We start from the raw sequence: 24,092 nt of genomic DNA, 5'->3' as shown, positions 1-24,092 counted from the left end.
CGAGTATCTAGTATTCTTAACCAACATCCGTGTAAATATTATAAGATCTTCGGCCAGTGTGAACCTTTTTTGTCTGGTCACCGGCAGTTGATTCCGTTACCCTGTGTCAGTCGTAACTGTTACTATAGTTTCTTGGGTGGTTAACATTTATTCACATAAGGTTGATCAGTGTTGCCATGAATTGGTCTTCACGATTTACTAGCGTGTGCCGCTCTTTGCTACGTTTTAAATTATCATCTTGCAGACACGCATTTTAAAAACTGTATTTACTGATGTGGTGAGCCTTGGGTTTACTTGTCTTATTTACTAGTCATCAGTGCTCTCATTATTAAATTGTGTATTTTACTAACTGTAAAGTGTTCTATAGTTGTTAAATAATAAACATGTTTATGTATATATGCAGTTCTGTTAATACAGCACATTACCGCTCTTCAAACAACTCCGTACTGCCTCAGTATCGTCTACTTCCTGAACAGAACCTCACATACCGATTCTAAGATAGGGCATTACAGCATCAGATGGACGCCATCATTTTATTTTAAACTTTTGCAATCAACTCTGATATTACAAGTATTTGCTGAATGTCCTTCTAAGACTCAAGAATTCTACTGCGGAATAACTGCTTAATAGTAGTAGAAACCACCTTATTTTCACCATATTTAAAAATATGCACATACAAACTTATTTCCATCAACTGATGCGAAAGAAGTAAGTCCATCATCCAATCAAATTGGAGGGCCTGCAGGCCCTAATATAGACAGTGTAAACGTACAAATAAATAAACAAGCAAAAAATACAAACTTAAATATAATTTTGTAATAGTATTGTTACATATACTAGCCCATGACATTAACACGCATTACTCTATCGTAAAAAATAGGTTAACACAGAAATCTGAGAAGAATCAATGGGGAAAAAGTGGGATGCTGAGCTAATGAGTAACTATTTGAAGTTTTCTAAAGTCGTCCTCTCAGGGGACGAAGGGCTGGTGACGTCACAGCGTAGAATTCGCGGCCCACGAGAAAGACAGGCCGTGGCACGTACGTCACAGCACGTGTCGGTGCAGGTCCTACGAGTGCCAGCACTCATCTCCTTCAGGGAACAATAAGTTGTTGCAGATGCGTTTAATATTTCTTGACTCCTCGTTGAATGGCATACAAGCCTTCGATAGCACACGACAAAGTAAAGACCTTTAGTAGGTACCTTTTAAATTACGTACTAATTTGCCGTGCGTCCTGCATAGAGCTGAGCGTTCGCGAAGTTTGGCGGACAAGCTGACTAGTGTGACGTCACAAGTTCGTTGCGGTGTCATTAAATCTCGTTGGCCCCGTTCCAGTACAAAAAATGGTTCAAATGGCTCTGAGCACTATGGGACTCAACTGCTGTGGTCATAAGTCCCCTAGAACTTAGAACTACTTAAACCTAACTAACCTAAGGACATCACACACATCCATGCCCGAGGCAGGATTCGAACCTGCGACCGCAGCGGTCGTGCGGTTTCAGACTGTAGCGCCTTTAACCGCTCGGCCACTCCGGCCGGCGTTCCAGTACACTACGGAGCGTGAGATAAGGAATCTGGCATGTCAGATGTTTTTGCTCGGGTAGAGGAACGTGGCCAATGAGTGGCCACATCATTTTAAGTCACAAGCAAAACGTAGGGGCCGCCATATTGATTGGCGTGAAACGTCGTATTTGGTTGGTTTTCTTCATCATAAAGTGCTTGGTAAGAATATAAGCTGTTTCAGAGCATCAGAAAACTGAGGATCTCTCGAAAAACCGTCGTTTTAGCTGCAATTTTTTATAATAAAGTGACAGGAAACTACATAACGGTAGGGAAAGGCTTTCTGTAGTTGATGGTTTTAGTGTATAACTAGCGTGCTACGAAAGTATGCCGTTTCAACGCTACGTCACAATGATGATTTATCTTTCTGGTAAAATCTGCATATTACATGTCAAATAACATTTGTAAATACATTCCTTAGAAACTGTATGTCATCTACGGAAAATCGCTTGCTATGTCGAAGCTGTAGCACAGTTGCCAGGGTTCTGCGTTCTGGAATTAAGAAGAGAAAGTTTCTACGTTCGCGCCCGACTTATTCCAAATTTTTTCACCTTTGGTTTTTTAAAAGATGCAGACCCTTTCTTATTAACTGAAAATAAATTTTGTCTCAAAGTCGTTGTTATTATAAGTAATGTATTTGCCGCAATTCTTGCTGCAAAGGCCAACGACTGGGCTGGAATGCTTCCCCTGTGACCAGAAATCTTAACATAACTGGCAGTCTATGCCTGTAAGTAATCACAAATTACATAGTAAATGTTTTTGCTATTATGGAACTTTCTCTAAATTATACACTATGTAATCAGGAGTATCCGGATGCCTGGCTGAAAATGACTTACAAGTTCGTGGCGCCCTCCCGAGGTAATGCTGGAATTCAGTATGGTGTTGGCCCACCCTAAGCTCTGATGACAGCTTCCACTCTCGCTGGCATATATTCAATCAGGCGCTGGAAGGTTACTTGGGGAATGGAAGCCCCTTCTTCACGGAGGTATCGATGTCGGTCGGTGAGGCCTGGTACGAAGTCGGCTTTCCAAAACATCCCAGAAGTGTTCTATAGGATTCAGGTCAGGACTCTGTTCTTCCCAGTCCATTATAGGGATGTTACTGTCGTGTAACCACTCCGCCACAGGCCGTGCATTATGAACAGGTGCTCGATAGTGTTGAAAGATGCAATCTGCATCACGGAATTGCTCTTCAACAGTGGGAAGCAAGAAGGTGCTTAAAACATCAACGTAGGTCTGTGCTGTGATAGTGCCACGCAAAACAAAAAGGGGTGCAAGCCCTCTCCATGAAAAACACGACCACACTATAATACCATCGCCTACGAATTGTACTGTTGGCACTACGCACGCTGGCAGATGGCGTTCACCGGGCATTCTCCATACCCACACCCTGCTAGCGGATCGCTACATTGTGTACCGTGATTCGTCACTCTATAGAACGTTTTTCCACTGTTCAATCGGCCAATGTTTACGCTCCTTACATCAAGCGAGGTGTCGTTTGGCATTTATTGGCGTGATGTATAGTTTATGAGCAGCCGCTCGACCATGAAATCCAAGTTTTCTCACCTCCCACCTAACTGTCATAGCATTTGCAGTGGATGTTTATGGAGTTTGGAATTCCTGTGTGATGGTCTGGACAGCTGTCTGCCTGTTACACATTACGACCTTCTTCAACTGTCGGCGGTCTCTGTCATCAGACGAGGTATTTTTTTTTTCAATTATGGTGAGCATCTTCGAAGAAATCTCCTTTTCCGAACGAATTTTCTACGAAACGAATCTCGGTTTTGAAATCTATGTGATGAAGCACGTTATTACAGGATGCTTGAAGCCAATGCGACATCGAGAATATGGATATAACGCATGCGCAAACAGATATTAGACACTATAACAAACACCGACCAAACAGCCTCGAAGGCCCAACGGTACCTACCGGCCTCCGTGTCATCCTTAGTCCGTAGGCGTCACCGGACGCGGATACGGACGGGCATGTGGTCAGCTCTCCACTCTACCAGCTGTTGTCAGATTTCGTCACGGTGACGCTACTTCTTAGTCAAGTAGCTCCTCAATTGCCCTCTTAAGGGCTGAGTGCACCCCGCTTGCCAACAGCACTTGGCAAGACCGAACGGTGACCCACCTAAGTGACAGCCAAGCCCGACAGCACTTAACGTCTGTGGTCTGACGGGAACCGGTGTTACCACTGCGGCGAGGCTGTGGGTGACAGTTAACTAACAACTTTTATCAGTATGCTTCTCAGGTCGCTGTACGGCATTATGTAGTTTTCCTCTACTAGCCGTTCTCTGTTCAAGCCATCAACGAGTCGATTATCTTCTTCGCCATTTCCTCTGCTCTTCTTCGACAATCGCTAACAGTGTTAACGCAACTGTTTTCCACGAGGCGCTTTTCATAAAGACACTCCATGGTTTGCGAGCGTCCACCTCAACGTTAGCCGCCTCGACCCGTATGAGGAGGACTGTAAACACTGTCATATTGAATACTGCAGTAGGCATTTAAATGAAGAAGAATGTACGTCTCTAAAAAGGGCAATCTGAGAGGATGGATATGGAAGAAAACTTCGTTAACAGGAGAGATACTTCAATTCATTGATGAAAAAAGTTCAGCAATACTTTGGAAGACTTGAGATCAAATAAGGCGGAAGATAAATACAACGTTTCCTTGGAATTTCTAAAATTGTGGGGAGAAGTGACAACCAAACGACTACGCAAGTTGGTTTGCAGGGTCTATGACTCTGGGGATATACCATCAGACTTCCGGGAAAATATCAGCCACAAAATAAAGAAGATAAAAATTGCAAATGACTCCGATAGTATCTTTGCCAAACGATGATGAGAGTGGTACTCATCGAAACACTGCGAAATTTCAGTGTAACCATCTGGATGGACCCCGAGAAGATTTCGTTATCGTGTCGTCAGCTTAACATCTCATGTATCAAAGCTGCTGCCAAGAGTCATATATAGAGGAAAGGCTGATGGAGCAAGGCTTAAGAAAAATCAACACTGTTCGTAGGATTTATTGACGTAGAAAAAGCATTCGACAACGTGAAATGGTGCAATGTGTTCGAAATTCTGAGAAATGTAGGAATAAGCTATAGGTAAATATAGGTATTTTACAATATGTATAAAGGCCAAGAGGGAAGAATAAGAATGTAAGACCAAAACCAAATGCTCAGGTTTAAATGGGGGTAACACAAGGATGCAGTCTTTCGCCGCTACTGTTCAGTCTGAACATGGAAGAAGCAGTGGTTTAAATGAAAGTTCATCAGTGGGATCTAAATTCAAGGTGAAAGAATACCGTTGATAAGAATTGCAGATGATATTGCAGTCCTCAGTACATGGGAAGAATAGTTACAGGTCCTGTTAAACGGAATGTACGTCGAATGAGTACAGGCCATACATTAAGGTTTAACAGAAAAAATACGAAATTAATTAGTAGCAGCAGAAATGAGACTAGCGATAAATGTAAGTTCAAAATTGTTGCGAACGAAGTAAACGAAGTGAATAAATTCTACTATGGAGAAAGCATAATAAAATATGACGGACGAAGTAAGAAGTACGTAAAAAGCAGAATAACAATGACGTAGATGGTTTTCCTCACCAAAAGACTCTATTCGTATCCAACATCGGTCTTAATACAAGGAATAAATTATTTGAGAATGTGCGCTTGGGATACAGGACTGCGGGAAAACCGGAAAAGAAGACAATCGAGGCGCCTGAGATGTGCTGCTATACAAGGATGCTGAAAATTGTATGGACTGATCAGATAATGAACGAGAAGGTCTCCGTAGAATTGATGGAAACAGGAAAATACGTGGACTGTATGTTAAGACGTCATTAAATGGCTTCCGTGATACTATCTGGAGGATTAGATGGTAGAACTTGTAGAACAAGACAGACTACAGCACGTTTCACAGGTAATTGACAAAATAGGGTGAAAGAGCTGATCGCAGATGAAGAGGTTTACACAACCAGGATTCGAACTGGCTCACTCGCGGGTTGAGCGAAAGCGTAAAACCGTGCGTTAGCGACCTGGGCCACGGAGGTGCGTACGTTTCCACTTCGTAACAAAGAGAGTACGAGAAATGTTAAAACCGTCATAGCTGGGTTTGCAGCCACCCAGATGTTGCATTATATGAGTAATATAAAGATCTATTTTCGGTAGCTTTGTTGTACGGTCACGCCAGGAGTACATCACGCAGTGCTAAGACATATAAAAGGACTGCGTTCCCTGGTCTCAGCCACCTTTCAGCACCATGAGGGCGACAGTGGCAGCTCTTCTCCTGTGCCTTGTGGTGAGTAGTCCTTACTGTAGCGTACCCAGTAAGCGTTGTAGCTATAGTATATTTTAATAACACCTTTAGGTATATATCGTGATTAGGAATTGTTGGCCAATTCTAAGGACATATTTTCATTATTTTTAAACAAGATTTAATATTTTTAGTACCGAATAAGTAGGGACTCATCAAGTTTTATAATGATCATATGCGAACAAGATAAGAGTCCCATGCGCAGTGTGATAAATATACACTTACTGGTCCTTTTCACCGGAAGTACTCGTTTGACTGCAAAAACAGGACCCTCTTACTTGTGCGGTTTTATTCCTAGCGCAGTGTTTTTCATTTACTGTCTTGCCTTTCTCAGGTAGGTACGATTTTCCGGTTCTGCCTATGGACGCGCGAACCCTGCCTCATATCTTGTTGACAGCAGGTACGATCTGCCTATCACTGTGCGCCTTTTCCTGGCTAAAATGCTATTCAGGCCACAGGTTTATCCACGCAGGCTAGCCCTCAAGCAGCCAACTCAAATCTATCCTCTGTTGAAAGTAGCTTCTAATTTCCAGAATTCTTGGCTATTTTCAAGATTCTTATCTCTCATACTAATATATACTACTGGCCATTAAAATTGCTACACCAAGAAGAAACGCAGATAATAAACGGGTATTCATTCGATAAAAATATATTATACTAGCACTGACATGTGACTACATTTTCACGCAATTTGGGTGCATAGATCCTGAGAAATCAGTACCCAGAACAACCAACTCTGGCCGTAATAACGGCCTTGATACGCCTGGGCATTGAGTCAGACAGAGCTTGGATGCCGTGTACAGGTACAGATGCCCATGCAGCTTCAACACGATACCACAATTCATCAAGATTAGTGACTGGCGTATTGTGAGGAGCCAGTTGCTCGGCCATCATTGACCAGACGTTTACAGTTGGTGAGAGATCTGGAGAATGTGCTGGCCAGGGCAGCAGTAGAACATTTTCTATATCCAGAAAAATGGTTCAAATAGCTCTCAGCGATATGGGACTTAACTGCTGAGGTCATCAGTCCCCTAGAACTTAGAAGTACTTAAACCTAACTAGCCTAAGGACATCACACACATCCATGCCCGAGGCAGGATTCGAACCTGCGACCGTAGCGGTCGCGCGGCACCAGATTGTAGCGCCTAGAACCGCTCGGCTACTCCGACCGACCTGTATCCAGAAAGGCCCGTACAGGACGCGCAACCTACGGTCGTGCATTATCCTACTGAAATATAGGGTTTCGTAGGGATCGAATGAAGGGTAGAGCCACGGGTCGTAACACATCTGAAATGTAACGTCCACTGTTCAAAGTGCCGTCAATGCGAACAAGAGGTGACCGAGACGCGTAACCAATGGCACCCCATACCATCACGCCGGGTGATACGCCAATATGGCAATGACGAATACACGCTTCCAATGTGGGTTCACCACGATGTCGCCAAACACGGATGCGACCATCATGATGCCGTAAACAGAACCTGCATTCATCCGAAAAAATGACGTTTTGCCATTCGTGCACCCAGGTTCGTCGTTGAGTACACCATCGCAGGCGCTCCTGCCTGTGATGCAGCGTCAAGGGTAACCGCAGCCATGGTCTCCGAGCTGATAATCCATGCAGCTGCAAACGTCGTCGAACTGTTCGTGGTGATGGTTGTTGTCTTGCAAACGTCCCCATCTGTTGACTCAGGGATCGAGACGTGACTGCACGATCCGTTACAGCCATGCGTATCAGATGCCTGCCATCTTGACTGGTAGTGATACGAGGCCGTTGGGATCCAGCACGGCGTTCCGTATTACCCTCCTGAACCCACCGATTCCATATTCTGCTAACAGTCATTGGATCTCGACCAACGCGAGCACCAATGTCGCGATACGATAAACCGCAATCGCGATAGGCTACAACCGACCTTTATCAAAGTCGGAAACGTGATGGTACTCATTTCTCCTCCTTACACGAGGCATCATAACAACGTTTCACCAGGCAAGGCCGGTCAACTGCTGTTTGTGTATGAGAAATCGGTTGGAAACTTTCCTCATGTCATCACGTTGTAGGTGTCACCAGCGGCGCCAGCCTTGTGTGAATGCTCTGAAAAGCTAATCATTTGCATATCACAGCATCTTCTTCTTGTCGGTTAAATTTCGCGTCTGTAGTACGTCATCTTCGTGGTGTAGCAATTTTAATGGCCAATAGTGTATTTTCCAAAACTTTGAGTAAAAATTTGAAATTTACGTATGTAAAATCAGCCCTTGTTTACCAGTACATTGATTCGAAGAAACACCTCAATTACTAGAGTCAACTACTTTCAGCAAAAATCCGTTTTTACCTATTGTGGATTGTAGTAGCAGACACACGAGACGTACTGCACACTGCTACAAACAACTCTACTTTTCAAATCTGAGCCACACGACGCTACAAGTGTGACTTTGCTCCGTGTTTGACACATAGCCCATAGATTTCGGTGGATGTACGAAGTCGTGCTGAAAAATAAAACAAACGTTATTAACATTCTACATCTTTACTCTTCATGTCTACATGGTCGCAGCCGTCTGCCGCTAGAGGGCTCCGAATTGTAGCGTGTAACACGGCCGTGTGTAACGTAACTATGTCGGACCGTGGGAAACAGCTTACTGTAATCGACTTTCGAATTCCGAGAATTTGTTCACTGTCATCGATCAGCCTCCATACAGTTCTGACTTGGCTCCATCCGATTTTCATCTGGTTCCAAAACTTAAACAACGCCTTTGAGGACTTCTCATTGATAGTGATGAAACGGTGCAAGCAGAGATGAGGCTGTGACTCCGTCAAACTTTCTGTAGTGATAGTATGTACAAACTAGTCTCCCGCTGGGAGAAATGAGTTCGTCGCCAGGGTGACTATGCCGAGAAACAAAGATGTGTACATGAAGAATAAAGAGGTAGAATGTCAATAACGTTTCTTTTATTTAAAAACTTTAAGAATGTTCACATAAAAAATTCGGAGGCATTACTTTTCAGCACGTCCTCCCATAAATACGATTTGGACATGGGCGACTTTTAACTATTACAATAATAGTGTTAGTCGTACCTGTTCTTATTGTGGTCCAGAGTCTAACCTCTGAAATTCGTCTTCGTTTCCGAATAACCGATACAAATTTCATCCGTTTGAACCTCTTCACAGTACTCGGGGCTAGGTCTCCCTCTATAATTTGTACACTCTCCCTACCCCCCACCCGCACACTCTCCTATTTCCCCATACTATCAGTCAGACAAATTCTCGATGCCTCATAATGTATCTTATTAGCTGATGCCTTCTTTCAGTTAAGTTGTGCCTTAATCCCTTTTCCTCAGATTTGATTAAGTATCGCCTCATTAGTTATTCGATCTATCCATCTAACCTTCACCATTCTTCTGTAGCACCAGATTTCAGAAGCTTCTATTCTCTTCTAGTCTCAACTACTTGTCGTCCACGTTTCCCTTCCGCACAAGGCTACGCTCCAGTCAGATACCTTCAAGAATGGTTCCCAACACATAGATATGTATTAGATGTCAACAAATTCCACTTTCTCTCAAATAATTTTCTTACTGTTGCTGGTCTGCGTTTAATATCCTCTCTGTTCCTGCCATTTCCAGTTAAAGTTCTTCCTAAATAACAAAACTCGTTCACTACTTTTAGTGTACCGGCTCTTTACGTAATTCGCCACTAGCGCCTGATTTAATTCGACTACATCCAATTAGTAGGTTGCACCTTTGTTGACCTTTATCTTTATCTAACACACTATCCGTCCTGTTCAACATCTCATCCAACTCATTTACCGTCTCTGGCAGAAGTACAGTATCTCAGCAAACCTCAAAATTTTTATTTCTCCTCCATGACACTTCGATTCTCTTCTTTTCCGGCTTTCCCTCAATGCGTGATTCTCTTCCACACAATGCTGTGTTCCAAACGTACATCCTCAAAAATCTCTTTCTCGTATTAAGGCCTATGTTTGACACTAGTAGACTTCTCTTTTCCAGGAATGTGTTACTATGCTCCCAAGGTAGCACTTTAGTGGTCCTCAATTTCTATGTTAAATTAATACCATTTCTCCCTACTTTTGTTTTTCTTCCGTCTACTCTCAGCCCACAGTGAGTACTCATAACACTGTTCATCCAGTTCAACAGATCTTTCACACTTTCGCTGAGGTATCAATATCATCAGCTTATGGTTGATATCCTCTCAACTTGAAATTTGATCACACTCCTGAACTTCCTTTTTTCCATTGCTGTTTCTCGTTGTATGGATGAACAGTAAGGACGAAAGTCTGCATCCCTGTCTTACAACGTATCTAATCAGAACACTTTGTTCGTGGTATTCCCTTATTACTTTTCCTTCTTGGTTGTTGTAATATATATATATATATATATATATATATATATATATATATATATATATATATTACCCGTCTTTCCCTGTAGCTTACACCGAATAACACAACACATTTGCAAATTATTGCTACAGTAGTTGAATTCTGTAACTATTTTCAGCACACTTCATAGCCTCCATGGAAACTATTAAATAAATTATGTGTTCTGAAGCCTATCGCCTACTTGGTACTTCGTTGTTGGAACCTGTTATGCGCAATTAATAGCTTAGCTCATCCCTAAGCACCGTCAGTGGATTATCGAAATATGAATAGGAGATGTCTAAATTGATAAGCCATTTCATACGGTGCATGGTGAAAGCGTAGTACGAATACATCGAAAATCCCTACTAAAGGTAAAATAGATCATCGTACATTATATTAGCTAGTGGTCATAAATTCTCATAAAACGTCTGCCAGTTAGTAATTAATTTGACTAAAGTCTGTTCCCGTTGTAATTTGTACGGGTTACATTTTAATCGCTCCAATAGAATCATCCTCTTCCCGATGTTACTAACACTAAGGCCTCGAACTGATTTTTCAACTTCCGTAAGGAAACATCCAGTTCTTTCAGTAGGACAGTATTTTCAGAATTCCGGTTAAAAGGAAAGATTAGGGTTCGGGACCCGTTCCAGTCCAATGTTTTGTCAGGAAGTTTGAGAACGCAGTTTTTCAACAGCATAATATTTTAACACGTGAGGCAATACTGACCTTACGACTTATCTTAGAAGAAAGATTAAGGAAAGGCAAACCTACGTTGCTAGCATTTGTAGACTTAGAGAAAGCTTTTGACAATGTTGACTGGAATACTCTCTTTCAAATTCTGAAGGTGGCAGGGGTAAAATACAGAGAGCGAAGGGCTATTTACAATTTGTACAGAAACCAGACGGCAGTTATAAGAGTCGAGGGACATCAAAGGGAAGCAGTGGTTGGGAAGGGAGTAAGACAGGGTTGTAGCCTCTCCCCGATGTTGTTCAATCTGTATATTGAGCAAGCAATAAAGGAAACAAAAGAAAAATTCGGAGTAGGTATTAAAATTCATGGAGAAGAAATAAAAACTTTGAGGTTCGCCGATGACATTGTAATTCTGTCGGAGACAGCAAAGGACTTGGAAGAGCAGTTGAATGGAATGGACAGTGTCTTGAAAGGAGGATATAAGATGAACATCAACAAAAGCAAAACAAGGATAATGGAATGTAGTCTAATTAAGTCGGGTGATGCTGAGGGAATTAGATTAGGAAATGAGGCACTTAAAGTAGTAAAGGAGTTTTGCTATTTGGGGAGCAAAATAACTGATGATGGTCGAAGTAGAGAGGATATAAAATGTAGGCTGGCAATGGCAAGGAAAGCGTTTCTGAAGAAGAGAAATTTGTTAACATCCTGTATAGATTTAAGTGTCAGGAAGTCATTTCTGAAAGTATTCGTATGGAGTGTAGCGATGTACGGAAGTGAAACATGGACGTTAAATAATTTGGACAAGAAGAGAATAGAAGCTTTCGAAATGTGGTGCTACAGAAGAATGCTGAAGATTAGATGGGTAGATCACATAACTAATGAGGAAGTATTGAATAGGATTGGGGAGAAGAGAAGTTTGTGGCACAACTTGACCAGAAGAAGGGATCGGTTGGTAGGACATGTTCTGAGGCATCAAGGGATCACCAATTTAGTATTGGAGGGCAGCGTGGAGGGTAAAAATTGTAGAGGGAGACCGAGAGATGAATACACTAAGCAGATTCAGAAGGATGTAGGTTGCAGTAGGTACTGGGAGATGAAAAAGCTTGCACAGGATAGAGTAGCATGGAGAGCTGCATCAAACCAGTCTCAGGACTGAAGACCACAACAACAACAACAATATTTTAATCCCGATCTTCCAATGTATTCTTACTCTTGATAATGTATACAGCCACGAAGAACGCTCCCCACAATAAATCAGCCGAAACTCATCATATATACGTAGTAATTTTAAGCGTTATTGCAAGAGTAAGACTGAAAAATAAAACGTTCATTCAAAATAGGTCAGATGGCTCTGAGCACTATGGGACTTAACATCTGAGGCCATCAGTCCCCTCGACTTAGAACTACTTAAACCTAACTAACCTAAGGACATCACGCACATCCATGCCCGAGGCAGGATTCGAACCTGCGACCGTAGCAGCAGCGCGGTTCCCGACTGAAGCGCCTAGAACCACTCGGCCACAGCGGCCGACTGAAACGTTCATTAATGTTAAAACTAATCTCGTATAGATATCTCGTAAACTCACTCATTTGACATCACTTCGATAAAAAAAATTGTTGAAATGATCTATGAATCATGAAACAAGCTAACTAACTAGTTCCTTCGAGCACATCAAAGCAAACACGAGCTATAATACATATTAAGGTGATCATTGTCTTAGACCATAAACAACTCCTTTCCATGTGGAAGGTACCTACACTTCATAGGCAGTGTTAAGTAATTTCAATTCTCTCGTTGAAAAGTTGCAGATGTCTTATAAGTTCAGAACTGGTGAAAATATAAGTTCATGAAAGAGTCTTATCATCTGTGATCATACATTCACATTATACCGTGTGGGGCAATCGCAAAACACACAGTTATGTATATCAATTGTGTTACTTTTTAATCACTGTTCTGCTCTATTGACGAATAGAAGTTTGGATCTATGATACAAAATTTGGCTTTTAGGGAGTAAAAAGTCGATGCACTGCATCACTCATATCTTTACAGAGTAAAGTGTAAGAAATTTTTAATTCTTGTTTAGAACGTAAAATACAGCAAAGGGTAATTTGAATCTCATAACAGGAAATATTGTTTGCTCAAATCAAACGTCCGTTTCCAATAGTAGTGAATCTCGTTTCAGTGTCAGTTTATTCCCCTATTCCTTTATAGTAATAAGAAATTTTTCTCGATATTCCCCAAACGATTGAAAATCATATTCATACTGTTTAGTGATTTAACGTAGAGTGCATAATTAAAATGCGACATAAAATATACTCAGACAGCGCTTTCCATAACACCAAGTTCAGGATCATTAACGGCTTCGTTATCCATTGGCAACTGATAACACAAAAGACGTGTCTAACTAAAACATTGTGTGACATTCAACACAGATAAATAATACAACGCAGCGTATGAAACATAAAATTACTTGTTTTAAATCTCTGCCAGAGCTCAGTATGCTAAAATTACTGTGAGCTGTGAGAATGGGTTTTACAACATGTCTGGATAGCTCAGTCGGACTAGCAGTTGCCTACAAAAGGCAAATGTTCTGGGATCGAATCCCACTGTGGTACACATCTTAAATCTACCAGGATGTTTTTGTCTAATGTGAATCTCATTGTCTGATTGACTGGACTAAAGAACCATAACATGTTAATATTTCACAGAGCATTTTATCTACAGACTATGAGATATATCACACAATTCTGTTGCAGGTGACAGCATGCAGGTGCCAGGAAACTCCACCTGGCCCTCCTGGACCAACTGAGGGGCCACAACCAACTGGACCACCAGGCCCACCAACCGGAGGTCCTGATCCAACAGGTCAACCTACTGGAGGTCCTGAACCAACTGGCCCACCTGGCCCACCAACTGGAGGTCCTGAACCAACAGGTCAACCTACTGGAGGTCCTCAACCAACTGGAGGTCCTGAACCAACTGGAGGGCCACAACCAACTGGTGAGCCACAACCTACCGGAGGACCTCAACCTACTGGACAACCAGGGCCAATTTCTGGGAGACCTGGCCGCATTTGGTTTGGTATCTTCTAATGAATCAGCACTAGAGTCTCACTGAAGCATGACTACAGCTTTTCCTTCCTCTTGGCCACTAAAGTCTTTTTGATTTATTGATAAGGATTTTTATTGTTACTGTTGATACTTTATGTCTCATTAAATTAAAAATGAAAAACTCTTCGTTTGGTTCTTTTATTTTAATACCACATCGCTAATATTTTCTGATTGATTCAAAGCGGAAACGTCGCAAATACAAAACATCACTAGGAGCTTCAAATGATACACAGTACTCGCTAGGAAAAGCAGATGTCGTTAATGACAAACTGTGCAAACACTAACGATTGGAATTTTAATTCTTTTCGGATGTCATCATATGACTTTACAATACGTTATATAAGCCACAATACCTGCAAGGAAAGACGTGCATGTGTTCCTGCATTACTACTTACAACGCTAATTCAGTCTATGTCCCCTATGTGTTCTTCCTTAGCGTTTCGTATTGTCCTAGGTAGAAGCCGTAGAATTTCTGAGTAACAAGTTGTTGGACGTTCATGTATCAGATTCTTACACCTATGCTGCGCTGTGGACAGAGAATGCCTGGATCTCTTCTGAATTAATTAAGTTTTCACACTCTCATGTAATACCAACCTGTAGCTCTTCTAAACAGCATTTGCTACACCAATAGAACTTTTAACCCCTTCTTTTAATATTTTCTCCGCCGCTGTATCTCGAACAACGTTAAAAGTTTGTGAGAAAAGTCAGCAAGAGGAAAATTTTGATTGCTATTGTACCAACATTTCAATAATACAACAGAAACTGAGATGTATTTCCAGCGTGATGCATTTCTCTCATAAACTTTTTGTTACAGCTTAGAATTACAGTTCATAGACTAAACTAATAGCACTAGCATTGCTGTGCCTGCTAGTGGTAGGTCAAAGCATTCGATTTACTTACGACCATTTGGTTGTGACGCAATATTTTTCTAATCGAATAAAATTAGAAAGTTTTGTAAGCTGTGTAGCACTACTCCGATTTGTTTTAAATCTACATGTTCCAGTTCTGTAGCACATATAAACTGGTGCATAGTAATGGAAAAGATTATACTATCTTACATTCGATAGTCTTCAGTATCGACGTTCGTCGTAAAACGTATGGTTGCTGATAAATATAAGTAGAGCCAACAAATAGTCATGGAGCTACTGTGATGGGTGTGAAAAATACGACACAGGCAACGCACTTGCTGCTACAGGGTGTTTCAAAAATGACCGGTATATTTGAAACGGCAATAAAAACTAAACGAGCAGCGATAGAAATACACCGTTTGTTGCAATATGCTTGGGACAACAGTACATTTTCAGGCGGACAAACTTTCGAAATTAGAGTAGTTACAATTTTCAACAACAGATGGCGCTGCAAGTGATGTAAAAGGTATAGAAGACAACGCAGTCTATGGGTGCGCCATTCTGTACGTCGTCTTTCTGCTGTAAGCGTGTGCTGTTCACAACGTGCAAGTGTGCTGTGGACAACGTGGTTTATTCCTTAGGACAGAGGATTTTTCTGGTGTTGGAATTCCACCGCCTAGAACACAGTGTTGTTGCAACAAGACGAAGTTTTCAACGGAGGTTTAATGTAACCAAAGGACCGAAAAGCGATACAATAAAGGATCTGTTTGAAAAATTTCAACGGACTGGGAACGTGACGGATGAACGTGCTGGAAAGGTAGGGCGACCGCGTACGGCAACCACAGAGGGCAACGCGCAGCTAGTGCAGCAGGTGATCCAACAGCGGCCTCGGGTTTCCCTTCGCCGTGTTGCAGCTGCGGTCCAAATGACGCCAACGTCCACGTATCGTCTCAGGCGCCAGAGTTTACACCTCTATCCATACAAAATTCAAATGCGGCAACCCCTCAGCGCCGCTACCATTGCTGCACGAGAGACATTCGCTAACGATATAGTGCACAGGATTGATGACGGCGATATGCATGTGGGCAGCATTTGGTTTACTGACGAAGCTTATTTTTACCTGGACGGCTTCGTCAATAAACAGAACTGGCGCATATGGGGAACCGAAAAGCCCCATGTTGCAGTCCCATCGTCCCTGCATCCTCAAAAAGTACTGGTCTGGGCCGCCATTTCTTCCAAAGGAATCATTGGCCCATTTTTCAGATCCGAAACGATTACTGCATCACGCTATCTGGACATTCTTCGTGAATTTGTGGCGGTACAAACTGCCTTAGACGACACTGCGAACACCTCGTGGTTTATGCAAGATGGGGCCCGGCCACATCGCACGGCCGACGTCTTTAATTTCCTGAATGAATATTTCGATGATCGTGTGATTGCTTTGGGCTATCCGAAACATACAGGAGGCGGCGTGGATTGGGCTCCCTATTCGCCAGACATGAACCCCTGTGACTTCTTTCTGTGGGGACACGTGAAAGACCAGGTGTACCGCCAGAATCCAGAAACAATTAAACAGCTGAAGCAGTACATCTCATCTGCATGTGAAGCCATTCCGCCAGACACGTTGTCAAAGGTTTCGGGTAATTTCATTCAGAGACTACGCCATATTATTGCTACGCATGGTGGATATGTGGAAAATATCGTACTATAGAGTTTCCCAGACCGCAGCGCCATCTGTTGTTGAAAATTGTAACTACTGTAATTTCGAAAGTTTGTCTGCCTGAAAATGTACTGTTGTCCCAAGCATATTGTAACAAACGGTGTATTTCTATCGCTGCTCGTTTAGTTTTTATTGCCGTTTCAAATATACCGGTCATTTTTGAAACACCCTGTAACAACTACATTGGTTACTACACTGAAGAGCCAAAGAAACTGCTATAGGCATACGTATTCAAATACAGGGATACATAAATAGGCAAAAAACGGCGCTGTGGTCGGCAATGCCTATATGAGACAACGAGTGTCTAGCGCAGTTGTTAGTTGCTGCTGCTACAATGGCAGGTTATCAAGATTTAAGTGAGTTTGAATGTGGTGTTATAGTCAGCACGTGAGCGATGGGACACAATATCTGCGAGAAAGCGATGAAGTGCGTATTTTCCTGTACGGCCGTTTCACGAGTGTACCGTGAATATCAGGAATCCAGTAAGACATCAAATCTCCGATATCGCTGCGGCCGGAAAAAGATCCTGCAAGAACAGGACGAACGACGACTGAAGAGAATCGTTCAGCGTGACAGAAGTGCAACTCTTCCACAGACTGCTGTAGAGTTCAATGCTGGGCCCTTAACAAGTGTCAGCGTGCGAACCATTCAACAAAACATTGCCGATATGGGCTTTCGGAGCCGAAGGCCCACTCGTGTACCCTCGATGACTATGACACAAAACTTTACGCTTCGCCTGGGTCCTTCAACACCAACATTGGACTCTGATGACTGGAAACATGTTGCCTGGTCGAACGACTCTCTTTTCAAATTTTATCGAGCGAATGGACGTGTACTGGTATGGAGACAACCTCGTGAATCCATGGACCCTGCATGTCAGCAGGGGACTATTCAAGCTCCTGGAGGCTCAGTAATGGTGTGGGGCGTGTGCAGTTAGAGTGATATGGAACCCCTGATACGTCTAGCTACGACTCTGACAGATGGCGCGTACGTAAGCATCCTGTCTGATCACATGCATCCATTTATGTCCATTCTGAATTCCGACGGACTTGGGCAATTCCAGCCAAACAATGCGACACCTCACACTTCCAGAATTGATACAGAGTGGTTCCAGGAACACACTTCTGAGTTTAAACACTTCCACTGGCCACCAAACTCCCTAGACAAGAGCATGATTGAGCATATCTGGGTGCCTTGCAACGTGATGGTCAGAAGAGATCTCCACTCCCTTGCACTTTTACGGATTTATGAACAGCCCTGCATGATTCACGATGCCAGTTGCCTCTACCACTACTTCAGATATTATTGAATTCCATGCTACGTAGTGTTGCGCTACTTCCAGATGTTCGCAGGCCCCTGCACGATATTAGCAGGTGTACCAGTTTCTTAGGCTCTTCACTGTATAATCAGTAAAACTTTCAGAAACGGTAAGTAAAATATAAACCACTATCACACCACCACCCAATACGAATTTATTATCGAGTACACAGAACCTGTTTTAGTGAAACAATACACATGAGAGAGTCTTTTATCTCTGTGATCGGGTTGAATTTGGACTTAAAGTGCATTTGGAACTTTTCTTCTGATATATTATCTGGTGGTAAATACTATGTAACAGTTCGCCTTCTGTGACGTCTGACGCCACGTCATATAAAATTAGTAATGGCGTCATTTCATTCATAGCTGTCTGTCTGCTTCAGTTTTTTGTATCTGAAAAGATTCTCACTGTTCAGAATAAATAAGTCCATTATAAATGCATTCTTAGTCAGTCTTATGTTAGTAATGAGCATTTAATCCTTTTTGGGTCATACTGTTTTTACGAATGTTTCCTTTAATTTCCTTATATCCTATGCTTCTTTAGGCTTTATCATGACGGTTGTAGTTTGTTTCTGCAATGTCTCGACGATATCCTCCCACGGTGCTTTGGAAGTTGTAGTACTCACTACTGTTGCAGATTTTTTTTGTGGAGTTTTGGTTTTTCAGGCGTATACTTTGTTCAAGTATTCCGAACACTGGTGTAGTTTGGTCCACACCCCCTAAGCTGGAGCTAAGCCATTTCTTTGCAGTTCTCTTCCCTCCAGTAGTGCTAGTCTCTCAAGGTGTGCAGGAGAACTTCTGTGAAGTTTTAGAGGTAAGAGAAGAGGTACTATGGGACTTAAAGCTGTGAGGCCAGGTCGTAAGTCGTGTTTGGACAGCTCAGTACGTATAGAGTCTGCACTTGACACACTAACATCCCAGATTCGAATCCCGGTCTCGAACAAAGTTTTAATCCGCAGGAAGTTCCAGATCATCGCAAAGTCCATTGGAGAATAAAAATTTAGTCACGAAGTTGCAGCTGTCAATAATTACGTCTAAAAAAATCCTTCGAGGCAACCAAAATTATCAGTAGAGAACGGTATGTTAATGGATAGCTGCGCTGATAACTTGTTTGAAATCCTCCTGAAGCAGTACAAATACACTACTGGCCATTAAAATTGCTATACCAAGAAGAAATGCAGATGATAAACGGGTATTCATTGGACAAGTATATTATACCAGAACTGACTTGTGATTACATTTTCAGGCAGTTTGGGTGCATAAATCCTGCGAAATCAGTACCCAGAACAACCACCTCTGGCCATAATAACGGCCTTGATACGCTTGGGTATTGAGTCAAACACAGCTTGTGTACAGGTACAGGTACAGCTGTCCATGCAGTTTCAACATGACCCCACAGTACATCAAGAGTAGTGACTGGCGTATTGTGATGATCCAGTTGCTCGGCCACCATTGATAGATGTTTCCAATTGGTGAGAAATCTGGAGAAGATGCTGGCCATGGCAGTAGTCGAACATTTTCTGTATCCAGAAAGGCCCGTACAGGACCAGCAACATGCGGTCGTACATTATCCTGCTGAAATGTAGGGTTTCGCAGGGATCGAATGAAGGGTAGGGCCACGGGTCATAGCACACCTGAAATGTAACGTCCACTGTTCAAAGTGTCGTCAGTGCGAACAAGAGGTGACCGACACCCCATATCATCACGCCGGGTGATACGCCAGTATGGCGATGACAAATACACGCTTCCAGTGTGCGTTCACCGCGATGTCGCCAAACACGGATGCGACCATCATGATGCTGTAAACAGAACCTGTATTCATCCGAAAAATTAACGTTTTGCAGTTCGTGCGCCCAGGTTCGTCGTTGAGCCATCGCAGGCGCTCCTGCCTGTGATGCAGCGTCACGGGTAACCGCAGCCCTGGTATCTGAGCTGATAGTCCATCCTCCTGCAAACGTCGTCCAACTGTTCGTGGAGATGGTTGTTGTCTTGCAAATGTCCCCATCTGCTGACTCAGGGATCGAGACGTGGCTGCACGATCCGTTACAGCCATGCGGATAACATGCCTGTTATCCCGACTGCTAGTGATACGAGGCCGTTGGGATCCAGCACGGCGTTCCGTATTACCCTCCCGAACCCACCGATTCCATATTCTGCCAGCAGTCATTGGATCTCGACCAACGCGAGCAGCAGTGTCGCGATACGATAAACCGCAATCGCGATAGGCTACAATCCGATCTTTATCAAAGTCGGAAACGTAATGGTGCACATTTCTCCTCCTTACACGAGACAACACAACAACGTTTCACCAGGCAACACCGTTCAACTGCTGTTTGTGTATGAGAAATCGGATGGAAACTTCCCTCATGTCAGCACGTTGTAGGTGTCGCTACCAGCGCCAACCTTGTGTGAATGCTCTGAAAAGCTAATAATTGGCATATCAAAGCATCTTCTTCCTGTCGGTTAAATTTCGCGTCTGTAGCACGTCATCTTCGCGGTGTAGCAATTTTAATGGCCAGTAGTGTAGTTGTTGCCTGGTATTTAGGAGACGTGACTTGGAGCACATCCTACACTCTTGCGAACTAACAGACGTTCTGTGGTAAAAAACTGGAACTTCTTCCGTAGGTCGTTGGAGGAATGAAGCAATCTCAGAGAGTGGAAAGAAGCGGAAGGCAACTAAGTGTGTTGACGCTAGGTATTAAAACATTGCCGTATACTGAAGATCTCCGGTGTAGGAGTCAATGATGGTGTGAAACCACGCTCGCTCTGTCGGTCCACCAGACCCAAGAAGCAGTAGTAACTATCGCCTAGGCTGATGTCGTGTTCCTAGACTTACGAGAGGGATTCGCTAGCGTTCCGCACTGTCACATAATGAACAGTAAGTGAGTGTACGGAATATCAGACTTGCTGTTTGTATTTAGAGTACCTCATAAAGATCAAAACGGAACAATCAGTTTATAACAGCAAGAACGCAGTGCTCGATTAAGTACGTCGTAATAAAGACATCTAGTCTTCCGCCCCTAATGTTAAAACTACAGGGTGGTCCATTGATCATGACTGGACCAAATATCTCACGAAATAAGCGTCTAACGAAAAAACTACAAAGAACGAAACTTGTTAGCTTGATTGGGGAAGCCTGATGGCGCTATGGTTGGCCCGCTAGATAGCGCTGTCATAGGTCAAACGGATATCAACTGCGTTTTTTAGATAGGAACTCCCATTTTCTATTACATATTCGTGTAGTACGTAAAGAAATATGAATGTTTTAGTTGGACCACTTTTTTCGCTTTGTGATATATGGCGCTGTAATAGTCACAAACATATGGCTCGCAATTTTAGACGAGCAGTTGGTAACAGGTAGTTTTTTAAATTAAAATACAGAACGCAGGTACGTTTGAACATTTTATTTCGATTGTTCCAATCTGATACGTGTACCTTTGTGAACTTATCATTTCTGAGAAGGCATGCTGCTGTAGCGTGATTATCTGTAAATACCACATTAATGCAATAAATACTCAAAATGATGTCCGTCAACCTCAATGCATTTGGCAATACGTGTAACGACATTCCTCTCAACAGCCAGTAGTTGGCCTTCCGTAATGTTCGCACATGTATTGACAATGCGCTGACGCATGTTGTCAGGCGTTGTCGGTGGATCACGATAGCAAATATCCTTCAACTTCCCCACATAAAGAAATCCGGAGACGTCAGATCAGGTGAACGTGCGGGTCATGGTATGGTGCCTCGACGACCAATCCACCTGTCATGAAATATGCTATTCAATACCGCTTCAACCGCACGTGAGCTGTGTGCTGGACATCCATCATGTTGTAAGTACATCGCCATTCTGTCATGCAGTGAAACATCTTGTAGTAACATCGGTGGACATTACGTAGGAAATCAGCATACATTGCACCATTTACATTGCCATCGATAAAATGGGGGCGAATTATCCTTTCTCCCATAATATCGCACCATACATTAACCCGCCAAGGTCGCTGATGTTCCGAGTGTCGCAGCCATCGTGGATTTTCGGTTGCCCAATAGTGCATATTATGCCGGTTTACGTTACCGCTGTTGGTGAATGACGTTCCGTCCCTAAATAAAACGCGTGCAAAAAATCTGCCATCGTCGCGTAATTTCTCTTGTGCCCAGTGGCAGAACTGGGTGCAATTGATGTTGATGTAGCATTCTCAACACCGACGTTTTTGAGATTCCCGATTCTCGCGCAATTTGTCTGCTACTGATGTGCGGATTAGCCACGACAGCAGCTAAAACACCTACTTGGGCATCATCATTTGTTGCAGGTCGTCGTTGATGTTTCACATGTGGCTGAACACTTCCTGTTTCCTTAAATAACGTAACTACCCGGCGAAGGTCAGTACACTTGGATGATGTCGTCCGGGATACTGAGCAGCATACATAGCACACGCCCGTTGGGCATTTTGATCACAATATCCGTACATCAACACGATATCGACCTTTTGCGCATTTGGTAAACGGTCCATTTTAACACGGTTAAAGTATCACGAAGCAAATACCATCCGCACTGGCGGAATGTTATGTGATACCACGTACTTATACGTTTGTGACTATTATAGCGCCACCCATCACAAAGCGAAAAAAGTGGTCCAACTAAAACATTTATATTTCTTTACGTACTACACGAATATGTAATAAAAGTGTGGTTCCCTATTTTAAAAAAGCAGTTGAGATCCGTTTGATCTATGGCAGCGCCATCTAGCGGCCCAACCATAGCGGCATCTGGTTTCCCCCTTCAAGCTAGACGAGTTTCGTTCTTTGTATTTTTTTTTTTTTTTTGTTTGACACTTATTTCGTGAAATATTTGGCCCGATCACGATCAATGGACCACCCAGTATACATCAAAGAAGCAATGAAAAGAAAGGTTCAAGAGTGGGATCAAAATTCAGAGTGAAAATATAAAAATTATAAGATTCGCTGATGACTTAAGCGTGAAAGGAAGGAAGAATTACAGGACCTGTTGAAGGCAATGAACAGTATACTGAATACAGAATGTGGATTGATAGTAATTTAAGGGACTCTGCTACATTGGAAGCAAAATAAAACAAGAGAGACGAAACGAGGAAGATAGTTAATGCAGATTAACACAAACAAAGAAGGCTTTAATGTATTCCTGGACATAAGAAGTATACTGGTATCAAACTTCGGCCTTAATTTGAAGAAGAAATTTCGGAGAATGTATATTTGGATCCTCATCTGATGACGACATAGCTCACGTCACGGACATCGCCTCGGACACTACACTGTGTGACACTGTGCCGCAAATACAGTATGACTCCGCGAAGCGAAGCCTGAAGTCCAGGTCTGCACCAGACACAGAGGCCAAACACCGGAAGGAGAAGTACGAAGACCAATGACATCATCGCAAAGAAGCCTTAGTAAAAATACGTCGTATCAGACAGCTACTTCAGGAGGATACAGACGATGGTTCGGTTCTGAGGAAGTATCGCCGTCTGTCTCTAACCACGGAGCGACAGCAACAGGTCCTCCCAGGACAGTAAATACGGATTGTGACTCTATGGAACATCGTTGCTAACGAAGGGTTTCAACCAGTTTAGCGCAGGGAGATCCTTCACCACGGTGCTGCTCAGGCACTGGAACGATCTGACGAGTTGCGCAGCCGATACTTGTCACTACAAGCAGAAACGACGCCCTAGCTGGAGCGTCGGCGCACGAGCTACCCCGTCATTGAAGTGATGTTGCCCAATGCCGTCTTTACTTTTAACAGGTGTACATTCTGAGGTTTTATCAATGTCAGGTTAACGTCATGGCTGCACATACAAAGGATCTTCGCATCTGTCTATGGAATGCTACTGCAGTTTGCGATAAGAAACATCAACCACAATATTTCATTGGCCATCACAAAATTGACATATTCCTCTTGTCAGAGACTCACCTACGGCCAAGTGAAACTTTGAAACTTCGAAATATGGTGGGTTACCGCAGTAACAGACGTGGTGGCACAGCGGTACTTGAAGCAGTTCGCGAATGGGCGACGGCCCTGAACGGCAAAGTAGGCATTTTGCGTAACTCGGGGTACCATATAAGAACTCTAGGCAGATCAGTACCCCTCCCATGGCATCGGTATAAGGTACCACGTTCCTTGGTACTATGAA

At 43.0% G+C, this 24,092-nt stretch overlaps 2 protein-coding genes across 25 annotated transcripts in view; both read left to right on the top strand.

Annotated features, from left to right (window-relative positions):
• The window catches only part of LOC126456897 (proline-rich protein 2-like), a 739,962-nt gene that overhangs the window by 546,598 nt on the left and 169,272 nt on the right, over positions 1-24,092 (top strand). The window lies entirely within an intron of this gene.
• Positions 5,746-14,175, top strand: LOC126456907 (proline-rich protein HaeIII subfamily 1-like). The gene is made up of 2 exons (XM_050092828.1): positions 5,746-5,866; positions 13,696-14,175. The coding sequence occupies exons 1-2, from the start codon at positions 5,828-5,830 to the stop codon at positions 14,029-14,031; spliced, it is 375 nt and encodes a 124-aa protein (XP_049948785.1). The 5' UTR covers positions 5,746-5,827; the 3' UTR covers positions 14,032-14,175.

Source organism: Schistocerca serialis, chromosome 2, assembly GCF_023864345.2.
Source record: "Schistocerca serialis cubense isolate TAMUIC-IGC-003099 chromosome 2, iqSchSeri2.2, whole genome shotgun sequence".
Classification (NCBI taxonomy): Eukaryota; Metazoa; Arthropoda; class Insecta; order Orthoptera; family Acrididae; genus Schistocerca; species Schistocerca serialis.
The sequence above is the reverse complement of the archived record's forward strand: the minus strand, read 5'-3'. Positions and strand labels throughout refer to the sequence as shown.

Bases quoted from the DNA above. Each gene is read 5' to 3' on its own strand.
- LOC126456907 (XM_050092828.1), top strand. From the start codon at position 5,828: ATGAGGGCGACAGTGGCAGCTCTTCTCCTGTGCCTTGTG. The intron at 5,867-13,695 runs GTGAGTAGTCCT...ATTCTGTTGCAG, and splicing joins CTCTTCTCCTGTGCCTTGTG to GTGACAGCATGCAGGTGCCA.